A 14,909-nucleotide genomic window follows, 5' to 3' on the forward strand; every position below is an offset into this window, starting at 1 on the left:
ATACACGTACCCGTACACCGGTACAGCAGCAGCTCAGGTGAGGCGCCTTTCTTTCTATATGTATATATATATATGTCTGTGTGTGTCTGTGTGTGTGTGGCTCGCCTGCCCGCCCGCTCGTCGGTGCTGCTGCCGCTGCTGCAAGGAGGGGGTGTGGGCGGATGAAAGCCTTTGACGAGTTCACACCTGTGGGCCGCATCCACAACAACACCACAGGGCGTGAGAGCATACGTGAATGCGACACACATACACACACACACACAGAGAAGACGGAGAAAAGGCGGAGAAGAGAAGATGGACAGTGATCCTGATGTGAGAGAATGGACATGACCACCGCTGCACGCACAGCGGGTGTGCGTGACGACCTTCCCCCTTCCTGCATGCGCGTGTGTAGCCCCTTTCACACCAAGGGGAGAGGGGCCGATGGACAAGGGCGGTGGTGGCGAACAACTGCAACACACATCGCTGAAGCGTCTTCTGATGCGGCCCCCTCAACCATTGCCATCCCCTTTCTTGTTTTCTCTCCCTCCGTGCGTGTGTGTGTGTGTGTATGTGGGTATGTGCAGCTGCTTTACATCCGACCTTGCACTCGCGCACACATGCCGGTGTGTACGGTTGCACAGTTGCACCCACACCACACATCCCGCTGCACATGTGTGGAAAAACGACGCCGTCATCCTGACGCCAGCCAATGCACCGTCGCTGACCATAAAGCGTTCTCGGACAACCGTAGCTGGAAAGGGTGCACTCACATCTTTCTCACATGCATGAAAATCACGTACAGACGCCAACACCGCCAACGCCACAGCACCACTATCATTGCAATGTAGAGGGGAGGGGGGGGGGAGTCGGCGAGGCAGGAAGGGAGGGGAGTTGGACTATGTCACGAACTTGCGCGGCGCACCATCCATGCCAGGCGTGATGACCTCCGCCTCCTCCCAAATCTGCGCGGCGCGCTCCTCGTCGGCGCGGGCCTCGTCAATGTGGCCCAGTGCCTCCCTCGCCTCGGCGCGCAGCTGGTACAGCGTGGCGGAGCGGTTTGCCTTGACGAAGGCCAGAGCGCGGGTCAGGTCGTCGTCGGCACGGTGAAACGACTTCAGTTTGCAGTGGATCATGCCGCGGGCCACGAGCACCGCACCAAGGGCCTTGCGATGGCGCTCCTTCTTTAGGTCGGCCCCCTCCGTGATGAAACTCATGCTTGCCGTCAGGGACTTGAGGGCCCCGGCTGGGTCGTCCTCGTAGACTTGGATCTTCGACCGCGTGTACATGGCCATGGTCAGCGCCATCAGCTTGTCAAACTTGGCGGACATGTCAATGCCAAACTTCTTCTGGATGTGCGCCCGCACCTTTGGATGCTCCAGCCACTTCTCGAAGAGGTCGATATCGCGCATGTAGCGGTTCACAAACTCGTGCGCGCGCTTCGTATCCTGGTTCTCCTCCAACACCATATGCGCACCGTGAAGCAGCCCCCAGTGCACGAAGCCGTTGAACTCTTGCCGCTGCTGAATGTTCTCCTGCCCGTCGCGTTGAGGGGCGAGGAGGTGGTCGACCTGGTCCTCCACCGTCATGGGGTTGCCGAACGCCTCCAGCCGCTTCTTGTCCTCCTCCAATGCGGCTTGGATGTCAAACATCACCTTGCTGTCAGTGAAGCCGTCGTCATCGATCTCGTCAATGGCCGGGTCGAAGCTCGGCGGTGGCACGAAGCGCCGCGTTTCCTCGAACGTCTCATCCGCCATGTGAAAGTCGGGGTTGATGAAGAAGTTGTCGCCCTCGTAGCTTAGCTCCAACGGCTTCTCTGGGCTGAACACTTCCTTCAGCTCCGGCACAAACATGCCGTCCAGCTTCTTCTTGTTCACGTCGAACGGGGTGCCGAACATGCGGCCAGACCAGTTCTGGTTTTCCGGCGGCCACCACTTGTCGCTCTCGCTGAGGCCCTCCTGCCGCTCCAGCGGCTCCTGCCCGGCGCGCTGCGCATCCGTGGCCCGCTGCACCATGCGGCGGCGCAGCTCAGACGCTTCCGCGTCGTCTTGCCGCTTCTTGCTGTACTCCACGCCTCCTGGCGAGGCACCGGGTGTGGTCATCTGTGTGCGCGGCGGTGGCGTGTTACTCGCCAGAGAGGAGGTGTGCGGGGAGACGCCGGGCGTGTGGCCGCTCGCGACAGGGCGGCGGGAGAGCATGGGGTCGTAAAGTGGCGGCGCACGACTGCGACTGCCAGCGCTGTCGCTGGCTCCAGCGCCGCTGCCGCCGACGACACCAGTCGCTACCGCTGCAGCAGCCGACGCGCGCGTGTCTTTGTGTGGCGTTGCTGCCGAGGATGACGATCTGTTCGAAGAGCCTCGAAGGGCTGCTGTCGTGTGCAGGCGGCGTCGGTGAGATGCCAGCGCATATGTGGGCGACGCGGCAGCCTTGCACGCCGTCGCGCGTGCAAAGGAGATGGCTTGATGCATGGCGGAGATGAAGACGAGGGGGCGATGCCCGTGTGCGGACGTGCCTGGCTGCGTGCGCGCGCGCGTCTGTGGAAGGGGCACACCGAAAGACGCCTTCTCGCTCAATGGCCGCGACGATGGCGAAGTGCAGAAATGCGAAGATGACGACGCGACAAGCTGAGATGAGGGTGTGACGCAGAGAGTAGAGCAAGAAGCATGCACGAAGGATCGGTGAAGTGGAACGGGGAGGGAGGGAAGTGGGTGGCGCAGGCTGGTGCCGCCTTGACAGCCGCCGCGTCGGTGGGCGCGTACACTCCCTTGCCACCCACACCCACACCCCCATCTTTTACTGTCCATGCGTTGCGAGCGATGTGCGTCTTCTCTTTCGCATCCTGCGAAAAACGAGGTGCGGCGTAGGCGGTGAAAGGCGAAGGGCACCTGTGCCTCCCCCACACCCAGGCCACAAACACAAGCGCCCACACACAGCCACGTGGGCGCCAGAGACGACAGCAAGTCGAGGTGGTGGTGATGATGGTGGTGGTGGTCGTGGTGGGGCGATGGGGACAGGTGCGCGTGTCTGTGGTCAAGTGATGAGCATCCCGTCGAAGAAGTACGGTGGTGACAAGATGGCAGAACGTTCAAGGACTCGAGTCTTCGGTTTGGGTGATGTGGAATGTCCGCACAAGGTAGCGGCGGCACTCCTCCGCTGTCATGCGCTCTGCCCAGGGCTTCCGCAGTAGCGCCAGTGTGAGGTACTGCAGAGGTGTTAGAGCGGGCCCGCTGCAGATGAGGCCGCTGGTGCTACCGGTGCCACCGTTTGCATGAGGGCCGCGCGCGTGTCCGGCGGCAGCGGCGTCGAGACCGATCGTTGTTACCAGCGTCACCATCGCTGCTGTCGTGGGAGGCCCGACCGTGGGCAACACAACAGGCTGACTCGCCGCCTCCACGAAGCACTCGCGTGAGTGGTCCTCTTCGCCGCCGCAGCGTGGGTCCACGCACTTTGGGTACAGCCGCCTTCCGTAGAGCAGCTCGTACAGCGTGGCACCGAGGCTGAAGGCGTCGGTCGGACGTCCACACACGGCGTCACGCAGCGCGCGCAAGTCCATGTATTCGAAGGTGCCGTACGAATCCTGCACTTCGTCCATGGGGTCCGGGCCGACAAGGCGGCAGTTGCCAAAGTCGGAAAGGTAAAACTTGACCGCATCCGTCGCGGGGCCCGATGCGCTGAAGCGCTGCAGTCGCTGCTGCGAAGGCCCGTGCTCGTAGGCGAAGAGAATGTTGCTGGGCTTGAGGTCGAGGTGGAGCAGCCCCAGCTCGTGCATCGCTGCGAGCGCCGAGCTCACGCAGTACACCATGCCCTTCGCAACGCCGTCGCTGCGGGAGATGCCCTCCACGTCACCATCGCACAGCTCCATCACGAGAAACACCGTTGCGTCGCTCTGGGTCAAGTCGTCGTGGGTTATGGAGAGAAAGCGTGGCAGACGGACCGACTGCAGCCGTGCACGCGTGGCCTGTTCCTCTGGTCCCTCCGCAGCGGTCAGTCGCTCCATCTGCACGGCGACTTGCTGCTCCAGCGTCAGCGGCGCGTCCTCGACATCCTCTTCCGCCCCCGTGTGCGAGGCGCGGCGGTTTCCGCCACGGGCGAGCAACCGTACTTCCACCTCCAGCGCCGCCTCTTCGGCTCGCTTGCGCAGCCGCTGGCGCCACTCCAGCGCCTCCTGCGCCAGCGGCGGCAGCGCCTCCTGCGCATGCACAAAGAAGGCACTGTGCAGCGGAAGGACGTAGGGCACCTGCATCTCGTTCAGGAAGCGCATTGTGGCGATCTCGCGGATCGTGGAGAAGGAGTCTTCGATGTTGGCCTTGGTGCGCAGGATGACGGGGCAAGACTTCACCGCGACAAGGTCACCGTCCACCGTGAGGCAACGCCACACAAGTCCGAAGCTTCCCTCCCCAACGAACTCCGCCGAAGCGAAGGCGGCCCAGAAGTCACCGGCTTCGAGGAAGTGCATCGGAGACATCACATTCTTCGCCGCCTCCATAAAACTCTTCTTCGTGAACTTCGTTGGGAAGAAGTCGCGCAAAAGCGTGTCGGCTGGCCGGCCCCAGTCCGGCAGCACCGGGGCGGCGGCCCCGGTCTTCGCGTCCTTCGCGCGACTGCGTTTTTGGCCGGCCTGGCCGGCCGCTGCGACGTCGTCGGGTGAGGCGCCCTTTGTCTCGCCGATCACCACAGGGATTGCGGCACTCTGCGGTAGATGGCGGCAGTCTGCATTAACGCCCTCCTGCAGCGGTGAGGCAGCGGCGGCAGCGTGCCCTGCTGCGTGCACCTCTTCCTCCTTCCCCTGCGCCAGCTGCTGCTGCTGATACTGCTGCTGGTATGCGTGGATGCTCCGGTAGAGGGGGCTGGAGGGGCGCAGCTCTGGATCCAAGCGGTTTGGGAAGATGAAGTCCTTCACGTGTGGTTTTTGCGGACTCTTGAGCATGTCGTCGTCATCCTCCTCGTGGGCAACGACTTCGTTCGCCCCTTCCACACGGGTGCCTCTCTTCGGCTTTGGCGGCTTCGGCGATAGCCCTTCGCGCCTCACCTCCTGATCGCCAGACTCCTTCGTGTGCGTCTCACCGCCGCCTTCCGGCGCGCCCTCGTCGTCGTCATCGTCGATAATCAACGGCAGCGATAGCTGAGAGCGCGCGTCTACGCCGGTGACTGGCGATGCGCGAAGTGGCGCAGGTAAGGCGTCTGCAACCGACGCTGAAGACATGGGCTGCGCTGAGTACACCACCCCGTCGAGCGCGTGCGCGTTTCGAGCGCGCTGGCGCGGTGGTGCTTCTTCGGCGTCCTCGTCCTCTGTGTCGTCGTCCAGGTTGATGTAGCAGTGAGACGCTGGCCAGCTTGAGAGCCGCTGGAGGGTGGCGCTGCCAGCGCTGAGCGAGTGCGAAGGATCGGCAGACGTGTCTGGTGGACGTCGACGCGGGCGGAAGGTGGGGGACAAGATCTCGGCAATGGGATGGCTCTTCTCCGCTGGTGGCCGGCGGCGAGCCTGTACTGGCGACAGGACGGGAATGTTTGAGTGGTCCGCGCGAACGCCAGCGCCGACGCTGTCTGCCTTGCTCGGGCTGGGGCGTCGGCTTCTCAGTCGCCCAGGGGCCTCTGGCTGTTCTTCTCCACCCACTGCCACGCCCCCCTTGTGTGGCGACCCCGACGGCGAGGGCGATGCGGCGGCAGCTGCTGTGCGTTCAGGCGGCGTGTACACTGCGCCCGTCTCCGCGTCGATTTCCATCTTCACGGAGACGAGGGGAGCATCGCTGCCGTTGTGGAGTGGCGCCGCCATCTTGGCCTCCCCGACACCGCCCTCGCCTTCGCTGTGGCTGTCATCACCGGCGTAATCGTCGTCATCCAAGCAGATCCACATGGTGCCAGGAGAAGCTATGGGCCGCGTTGCCGCTGCCTTCGTGATGAGTTGCGTCGACGGTCGACTGGCAGCCGGTGCCGCAGTCGACCCACTCGGCACAACGCGCAGTGGGGCCTGTGAGCCACCAGCCGCGTTCGCTGAGGCCTGAACGAGCGTCTGTGTTGCTTCTCCCGTGGAGCTGGAGGCTGCAGACGCAGAGTGCGCGGCGGGCTGCGTCTGTGACAGGGATTGGGGCAGGGACGAAGCGGCGTCGCCTTTCACGCCGCCTTTGCGGCCGTCACCGCGCAGAGACACCGGCGAGACGCTCAACGATTTGGGCAGCTGCGTAATCTGCGGGGAACGCCACACAGGCGGCTCTCGCAGCCGCAGCTGCTGCGGGGTCGTTGTCGTTGCGGCGTGACCGCCTTCGGCGTCGGCGTCGGACTCCGTCATCACATCCATATCCACGAGCCGTGAGAGCTGCGATGAGGATGGGGAGGTGAAGCTCAGGTGAGGGCAGGCGTACGACGACCACTGCTGCTGCTGCTGCTGCTGGAAGGGCGCGTGAGCAGGGAAGAGTGTCGAGGTCGCGGAGGATGTCGGCGCCGCGGGGTGGCTCGCCTCCACCGCATCCCCACCCGCCGTCCGCTTCAGCCACACGTACGACGAAGAGGGAGAGCTCTGGCGGCTAGTGTTGCCGCCCATACGTAGGTGACCTGCGGGAGCGGGGAGCGACTGGGCGGCAGACGCCACGGCCTTGCGCTGCAGCGACGGCGAAGCCTCATCGTCCTTGAGTGCCGACAGTTGAGCCGACAACAGCCGCGTTGATGCGCCGCGGCAAATGCCATCTGTGAAGCCGCCGCTGTTGTGGCGGTGATGTCGATGAAAAAGTTGCACACCGCCGGCGCTGCTGGCACGCGGCACCAACGAGGGCAGCGGAGGCGGCGTGACAGCTGTGGCAGAGCCTGGCGGCAGCGGCGGCCCCTCGGTCGCCCTCCCCACGCTCCATCGGCTCTCGCTGTCACTGTGGGTGGCGATGCTGCTGACGTCCAGGGGAGGTGGCAGGTGTTGGTGGTGCTGCCGCTGTCGTCGGTGAAGTCCCGGAGCGTCTGCTTCCTCGACGCCGTCTTCCTCGCTGCCGTGGCTCATGATGAGTGTGCCATTCGGCGAGTCGTCTGCGGGCGTTGAGGTGACTGAGATGGAGCGCGCAGGTTCCGTGAACAGCTGCTTGACGGTCTCCGCTGCATGCGCGGGAGGGCTGCCGGCTTGTCTGTGGCCGCCATCCTGCAACGCATCCTTTTCGCGCAGACGCTGCGTAGCGGGGGTGCCGCCGGCTAACAACTGCCGCTGCCACCGGTGGCTGATGGGCTTGCTCTCGCTGTCCGCCATGAGGGCCTCTGGGCTGCGTTCAGCGCTTTGGCGGCTCCGACTGTCGGCGTCGTTGTTGTTCCCGTAAGATGTCCGTTTGCCGGTGCCGCGCACGGTCGGCTGCAGCAGCGGCGGCGGCGGTGTCGTGCAGCCGCGGAGATCGAGGGTGGCGGTGCTGCTGCCACGACCGCTAGCGCCACCGTGGAGGAGGAGGCGAAGGGGATGAGTGGGCAAGACCTCTGGTGACATGACGAGATGCTGCTCCACTGCTACGGCCGTCGACGCCACAAGTGGGGGGTGAGGCGGCGGCGGAGCGTCGAGCTGACTCTGACGAGCGTCGCCGTCGCTCCTTGTGGCGTCGACCACGTCACTGCCGAAGAGAATAGTGTCTTCGCCATCAATATCCTCTTGTTCGCTCTCATCGGCGTTGATTGTTACCACGACGATGGGCCGCGAAGATCGCGTCGCCGTCGCATCGTCATGCACATCTTTTCTGTACATCCTCTCCGTCTTGTCCTCAGTGGCACTACTGACAATGCCGCCGACATCGTCGAGTTCTTCGTCTGTTCGAGGCGGCTGCTTGACCGTGGTGCTTTTTCGATGGGCTCTGGCGGCAGGTGCCGGCGTTGTCGCGGCCGCCGCTTTAGCTGCAACAGGCGGTTGCGGTGACGGTGACGGTGACGGTGACGACTTGCGTCTTACTGCGCTAGAGGCGGCAATCTTCTCAGCTGTTGGACCACGTTCCGGGGTGCTTGCCGCGTGCTGTGATGCGGCACGAATGCTGGTGCTGCTGGTGCTGCTGCTGCTGCGTGGCGTTCGCACCGAAGCCGCCGTCGTTTTGGTTGCGGAAGCTGCGGTGGTCTTCACGATGGTTGCCTTCCGTGTAGCCGCTTTCGAGGCCATCCGCGCGGCTGGTGAGGTGCAGGGTAGCTGCGCAGCGCGCTTCTTGGGTGCCGGCTTGCATGTCCTTTTCGTCGAAGCTGCCGCGGTTTTCGTTCCTGCCGTCTTGCGCTGGTGCGTCTTCGCCGCCGTGGCTGCTGCTGCCGCCGTGGCGGTGGTGGCCTCTCTCTTCGACCCCACGGCTTTGCGCTTCTTGGGAGGCATGGCCACTAAAGACAGAGGTGCGGAGCAGCAGAAGCAGCAGCAGGCCTATGCGGCAGCAGCTAGATACTGCGCTGTCTGTCTGTCTGTGTGTGTGTGTGTGTGTGTGTGTGTGTGGGAAGTGCACGATGGGTGATGGCGGGGGAAGTGCGGCGCACACCCACACACACAACACACTCACGATCACGCAGAGGGAGAGAAGGGAGGGGGCGCGGGGGGGGGAGGACCCGAATCCGCAGACGACTTGGGCAACAAACAACGAAACAAGCAAATAAAAAAATGAGCAGGTGGAGTACGATGAGCAGTGTGGCGCGGGTGTGCGGTGGTGCCCTCCGCCGACCGTGTGCACCAGCTTTCGTATGCAAGTGCGTGGGTCCGATAACACACGCAGACACGCTTACATGCGATGCGGAGCGACGGAGAAGGAGAGCAAGCAAAAAAAAAAATGTGTGTGTATGTGTGTGTCGGCGGAGCAGCGAGAGTGCCGGGCGAGATGAGATATGCGGTGTGCGTGTATGTGTGTGCTGCCGGTGGTGCCGACTGTCGCCGTGGTGGCGGTAAAGAGAGGAGGAGGAGGAGGGAGGGCGGTGTGTTGTGTGCGTGTGTTGGGTGGGGGAGAGATGAGGAAGTTATGCGACAATGCACGAGAGCGGATGAGGGTGGCAACTCCACAGACGATGACGCAATGGTGCCACGCTATCAGAGACGAAAGGAAAGGGGAGATCGGTGTTATAGGCTGGCTGACGGTGGTGCTGCTGATGGTGGTGGCAATCACGTAAAGCCGACAGCGGCAGAGAACAACATGGAGCGAGAAGGCGGTGGCGCATACGCGGGTGCGATTGCATGGGTGTGGGGGTGCAGCTGTGCGCCTGTGCAGCCCCACGCCCGTGGAGAGGAACACTCACACACACACACATACACACACACACACATGCGGTGCAGGAGGCGCCGTCGAAGGCGCTGCCCCCCTGTAAGATGGCGAGAGCGCTGAAACACGCCAGTGCTCTTCCTCTTCAACGGAGAAGAAACACCGTGCGGGCAGGAGGGGGCCGAGAGAGAGAGAGAGAGGTGTGTGTACGTGTGTCGGTGACGAAGTGCCGGCCCGTCGGCAACCACTTCAGGCGATACGCGAGAGGTCCGCAAGTGAACTGAGACGTCGAGAGGAGAGCAGAGCGACGTCTGAGTGCTGCTGAAGCGCCCTGCCCATACCAACTGGGCTTGCGGTGGGGCAGCCAACGCTTACCTGCGTGTGTGTGTGTGTGTGTATGTCGCGTTACGGAGAACACACTCACGCGGGGGAGCCGGAGAGGTTGAGATGGGGTATGGCCGAGGGTCGGCTTCGCGCCACCAAGCTAGTCGTAGTAGCGGTCAAAGCACTCGGTGAGCCACGCCCACTCCCACCGGCTGAGCCGCGATGGCAGCGGCGTCGACGACAGCGTGGCCGTTGCCTCTACAGGGGAGGCAGCAACGCTGTTGCACACACGCACGAAAGACGGCCAGTCGCGCCAGTCGCCTGCCTCCGCTTCCTGTAGCACGTCGAGCGCACCGCTTTCATGGGCGGCGGCCGACTTGGACGCGCACGAGTAGTGCGCATAGAGGGCGGCTGCGAGCAGCTGCACCGGCAGCGGCAGCTCAAAGAGCTGCGTCAAAGACAGACGCCCCAACAGCCAGAAGAAGTGCGCGAGGGCCGCTGTGGACGGCGCCCCCGCCGCTGCATCGCTGTTGGTCGCACCCGCCGCGTTGGCCGTCAGCCGGTTGCACAGCTGCCCGATGGCGGGGTGCTGAGAGGCCAAGAGCAACTCCTTGGACAGTGTAGTGCCAAAGACACCTCGGTCATCCGTGTGGAAGGAGATGTTCGGCAACACAGCCGTGCTCGCTGTATCCTTGCCGTCAGCATCCGCTGCCCCTGATGGCTCGGCCACGGCTGTCAGATTGCCACACCGACGCATCGCGCGTGCCTGCCGATGGGCAAGACGGACCGCCTCTGTGGCCGCGTAACACGGAAACCCGCTTCTGCCCTCCGCGTCGCTGCCACGGCGTCGACGGCTCTCTGGCATGGACTCCCAAAGCTGCAGGAGGTCACCGAGGTGGTGGTCCACAACGTGAGAGTGGCCTCCCGTCAGCATATTGCTCGTGAGGCACAGCTCAATCCCTTGCTGCGCCGTGAGAATCGCAGACAAGTTCGCGGGGTCCGTGAAGACGAGATGGCCCCAGCGCTCTGGCACGAACAGCACCATTTCGTGCAGCTCCTGCGGGTCCTGCTTCTCCCCTGCGTGAATCGTGATGGAGGCGGTGACGCGTATGCCGTTGCTGTCCTGCTCTTCTACCTCTCCCCTGCGCGCCGCAGCCAGCGCCGGCTCCAGTTCCGCGTACTTGCCCTTGTAGCAGTTGCCAGAGAGGTCCATGCCTGTGACCCAGCACGTCTCGCGCAGTCGGCGATGCAGGCAAGAGGAGGGGGAGGAGGGGGTCGCGCCGGTTGGCGAGCCCGGGGACGACGAATCGTTATTGGCTGAACCGCGCCTCGCTTCCTCGCCGTTGCGCTCCCGCATGTGGGCCGTGCACCACGAGTGGAACTCCATGACCTGCCGTTGCTGCGTCTTTGTGGTGAGCCGCGCGGCTTCCCAGGCGGCCGCTGCCGTGGCACCACGGTTGACGGAGAGTAGCAGGCGCACATGCATACGCACCGTCAAGTTCCTAAAGATATGCTCGAGAAAGTACCGGCGGCGTTCTTGCACGCATGACGACTCACACGGCGGCTGCAGGAGGCTGCCGTAGACGCGCTCGTACAGTTGCCACCATGGCGCCGCGGCCGCCTGTTCACCGGTCTCGTCTTCCGCTGCACACCTTTGCGTCACAGAGGCCGCACCCCACGCCAACACCTGCGCCGATGCTCCTGCGGTCAGCAGCTCACCCGTCGCTAAATCGACCAAGCCACCGGAGAGTATGTGCTCGACGGTTTCGATGATCGTGTCCACGTACATCGGCTTCGTCACCTCCTCGTCTGCCGCGTCGCGTCGGAAGGTGCGTCGAAGCCCGTCCCGCATCGACGTCCGAATCTCCATCACAATGATGTTCTCCTCGGCGCTGGTGAAGAGCATGTCCTGCACGGCCAGTCGGGTGAACGCGAGGTTCGTCATGACCTTGTAGATGGCATCGAAGACGGTGAAGCAGTAATGCATCCGTTCCGTTGGCGTTGCCGCCGCCGCCGCCCTGTCAGCGCTGTCCACCGGCATCCCTGTGAGCACGTCCTGCCTTCGCTTCTCTTGAGAGTCGAAGAAGAGGATGTGACCCGCCTCGGCATCGCCGACCTTGCCGCTGTCCCCATCCGCCCCGTTCACCGGGGCACCGCCGTGAATGAGAAGCCGCTCCAGGTGCGCCAGCAGCGATGCTGACACACTGCCGTTAAGGTGGCAGTGGAAGTCCAGCTTGGGCACACGATGGAGCACGCTCGCAAGATCTGCCACCTCTGCGTCTTCCCCGCACTGCTGGCGCTCTCGCAAGAGCACTGGCTCGACAGTGGTGCGGTACAGATGATCCATGACAGCGTGGTCGTGGGTAGTAGTAAGGGCCTTTCAACACAGAAACAGCAGCGGTGGTCGAGGGAGGGAGGAGGGGGAGGAGCAGGTATGGGAGAGTGCCATGGTGTGCGATGAGGCAGACACGAGCACGGTCGCAAACACACACATACACACACAGAGAGAGAGAGAGAGAGAGAGTGACGCGTTACGACACGACAACAGGCGCCGTTGCGCGTGCGCACACGGTTCTTTGCTTGTGCCACTTTAAGGAGGGGGAGGGAGCCGCTCGATTCACTAATAGCCATTACTCAAGTGAGCGTGCAGAAGTAATGTCCCCCTCACACACACGTACACACACACACACACACACGTACACACACACACACACCAGCCTACGCCGCCTTTTCTTTTCCGACACATGTATGCATGAGTGTCCTGCTATCATGGTTCTTCTTCGCTCTCCACGTCCACCCACCCACGACGACCGCCGCATCCCTTCGACGCACGCCTCCATGCGTACGCAGACACGCCCACACAAGGGGGCGTGTCCCTGCGTGTGTGCGAGAGAGGCCAAGGTGAGAAGTAGGGGTGGGTGAGTGTGGCCGAAAATGACGATGGTTGCTGTGCTGATGAGACTACAACCATCAGAAAGCAGATTCTCTTGCTCAGCTTCCAGGCTGGGGCGAGACGCGTGCAGCGGGCGGAGGATACAGGAAGAAAAGAAGGAGGGGGAAGGGGGGGGGGCTGTGGTAGGTGCAAGCGTACCAGGAACCTGCAACTGGGTCCTCGGCTACGGTTGCTTACAGACCACCGCCACCGACAAGGTTGAAGACCTGATTCGACACGTACCACTGACCGTTGTCCTGCGCCAGGTGGAAGAAGTCGTTGAACTTGAGCGAGTGCTCCTCACCCCTCAACTTCACCTCGCCGTTCACGATGACGATCACACCGCCGCTCATCGAGGGCTGGCAGTCGATGCTGTCCTGCTTGAAGGCGGCCTCCGTGAAGCCCAGGTTTGCAAAACGTGCCATGATCGCGTCGACCCCCTGCACCTGCTCCTTCTGCCACGTCAACAACGTGTTGGGGCGGTAAATACCGGCCAGCTGGTCGCGCTGGTTGGCGAAGAAGTTGTAGTAGTGCTGCACGAAGCCCACACCGACATCCTCAAACGACATTGTTCTCTTGAGTCGCTGGCGGATTTCTTCGATTCCGTTGTTATGGACGACGCGTGCGCGAGAGGAGAGGGGAGAGAGGAGAGAGAGAATGGGGGTAACGGCCAAGTACTTTGCGCCGCACCGTGTATACACGTATTCGCTCACAAGTTACGACGCAGAGAAGAGATAAGGTAGAGACGGGTGTGTGGGGAGGGGAGGGCCGAGCGTTCGCTCATGCACAACATGTCCGTGAACCAACGAGCGCTATGGTAACGGTCTGTGCAGGAAGGGATGGGGACGCGTATGTGGACGAAGCCGCCGCCGTGGCAGCGGTGCAACAACTCAGAGAGGGTGAAGGAGCGAAGCAGAGGGACCGACAGCGGCGAAGGGTGTTCCCCGCCAGCTACTGGCGTGTGTGTGTGTGTGTGTGTGGGTACCCGACTGGGCTTCCCCCCTCCTCCGCTGAGGGGCGCGCAGATACCTTCCTGGATGAGCGCGGCGCTCATGAGCTGGGTGCCGCTGTAGCGTTCCCATCCCATCCCGTCCTGCTCGATAGGCCGTTTCGTGGTGCAATGGTGATGGTGCCGCGCGGGACGCTTCTTCTTCGCCGCGCTTGTTGTCGTTTAATTTGCTGTTTATCGCTCTTCCCCCCCCCTCGCAGACCACACGTGAAGAGTTCGAGGAGAGAGGCAGGAGAAGGACAGAGGCCGGCTGACAGGGTTGGAGAAGGGGTGGTGGTGGTGAGACGCAAGAGCGGCGGCGGCGGCGGTGGCCTCTTTTAGTAGATGAGGTTACCCAATGAGGAAGACAAACAACGGAGCGTGAGAGACCGGAGAGGAGGGAGGGCAGAGAGACACCGGCAACAACAGCGGCACTAGCAAGCAGCGGCGGGGACGGCGCGTCCGCCGCCACACCCATACATCCACCGTAAAGGAAACAACAGAAAAATTGTCGCTGATACGACGTCACCCCCCTCCCCTTACGCGGTGTGATGGCGAAGAGGAGACACAAGCAAGAGGGCACATCACAGTCTTCCGAAGAGAAGGGCAGCACCGGCAACTGTCGAAGGCCCCAGTCGCACACCGGCTAAGTCCGCTGGCCAGAGCGCAGGTGTGGGTCGGCGAACTGCTCAACTGAAAACAAGCCCTTCTCTTCCGCCTCGGCGAACTGCTTTGGGAAGGCTGCCTTTTCCCACTTGAGGTAGTTCACAATCTGGCGCTGCAGCTGGCGCATGTTCAGCTGGAACGGGTTCAGCTTTCGATCCAGTGTCATGCGCTTCAGGTCAGTGCCGTAACGCTCGATCAGGTTCGCAATGGTGGACCCTTCCTGCTCGCTGACCGGGCGGCCGATTTTCGTCTCCTTCACCATCTTCTCGTGCTCCGCCAGCTCATTCTGCTCCTCAAAGACGCGACGCGTCTGCGGACGCACCTTTGCCTTGCGTTTCTCCGCCACCGACTTCGGCGCGCTCGGGTCGATGGCGAGGCCGAGACGAGTGAAGGTCTGCTCGGCGGTGTTGTTGCCCTCGAAATACTTCTGGGTAAAGCGGTTGTTGGCGCCGGCAACATCCACGGCGCGGACGTGGGCAAAACGCCGCTTCAGGTACTGTTTCTTCCCTACGCGAGTGATGGGAATGTTCTTCTTCACTTTTCCCTTCGGTGTCACCTTGATGCGACCCATGGTGACACGCGGTGGTCGTGCTCAGGTGCGGTGAGTTACGTGGCTACGGCTCTTTCTCTGGGCTCGGTGGAAGGGGCGTGGTGGGGAGAACGATGACGGTGTGGGCTGCGCTGAGGATGCACTGCGCACATGCGCGCATCCGAATGTTAACGGGAAGGCGGAGGAGAGGAGGGGGTGGGGTGGGGTGGGTGGGTTGGGGCGGGGGCGCGAAAGTGAAGGAGACCAGCGGCGTGCACATCCGCCGTGTCATCCTGAGGTTGCTGTCGAGCGGTTATAAAG

At 62.9% G+C, this 14,909-nt stretch overlaps 5 protein-coding genes across 5 annotated transcripts; all 5 read right to left on the reverse strand.

Moving 5' to 3' along the window:
- Positions 1-878: 878 nt before the first annotated feature.
- Positions 879-2,081, reverse strand: LMJF_10_0820 (conserved hypothetical protein; the record flags this gene model as incomplete). The annotated part of the gene is made up of 1 exon (XM_001681364.1): positions 879-2,081. The coding sequence occupies one exon, from the start codon at positions 2,079-2,081 to the stop codon at positions 879-881; it is 1,203 nt and encodes a 400-aa protein (XP_001681416.1).
- A 983-nt stretch (positions 2,082-3,064) lies between these two features.
- Positions 3,065-7,681, reverse strand: LMJF_10_0830 (putative protein kinase; the record flags this gene model as incomplete). Its single annotated transcript, XM_001681365.1, has 1 exon — positions 3,065-7,681. The coding sequence occupies one exon, from the start codon at positions 7,679-7,681 to the stop codon at positions 3,065-3,067; it is 4,617 nt and encodes a 1,538-aa protein (XP_001681417.1).
- Positions 7,682-9,633: 1,952 nt separating this feature from the next.
- Positions 9,634-11,820, reverse strand: LMJF_10_0840 (conserved hypothetical protein; the record flags this gene model as incomplete). The annotated part of the gene is made up of 1 exon (XM_001681366.1): positions 9,634-11,820. One exon carries the CDS (start codon positions 11,818-11,820, stop codon positions 9,634-9,636), a length of 2,187 nt encoding a protein of 728 aa, XP_001681418.1.
- Positions 11,821-12,599: 779 nt separating this feature from the next.
- Positions 12,600-12,974, reverse strand: LMJF_10_0850 (putative nuclear transport factor 2; the record flags this gene model as incomplete). The annotated part of the gene is made up of 1 exon (XM_001681367.1): positions 12,600-12,974. The coding sequence occupies one exon, from the start codon at positions 12,972-12,974 to the stop codon at positions 12,600-12,602; it is 375 nt and encodes a 124-aa protein (XP_001681419.1).
- Positions 12,975-14,039: 1,065 nt separating this feature from the next.
- LMJF_10_0860 (conserved hypothetical protein) lies at positions 14,040-14,630 on the reverse strand (the record flags this gene model as incomplete). The annotated part of the gene is made up of 1 exon (XM_001681368.1): positions 14,040-14,630. One exon carries the CDS (start codon positions 14,628-14,630, stop codon positions 14,040-14,042), a length of 591 nt encoding a protein of 196 aa, XP_001681420.1.
- Between the last annotated feature and the right edge of the window lie 279 nt (positions 14,631-14,909).

The sequence above is a fragment of the Leishmania major genome, chromosome 10 (assembly GCF_000002725.2).
Source record: "Leishmania major strain Friedlin complete genome, chromosome 10".
Classification (NCBI taxonomy): domain Eukaryota; phylum Euglenozoa; class Kinetoplastea; order Trypanosomatida; family Trypanosomatidae; genus Leishmania; species Leishmania major.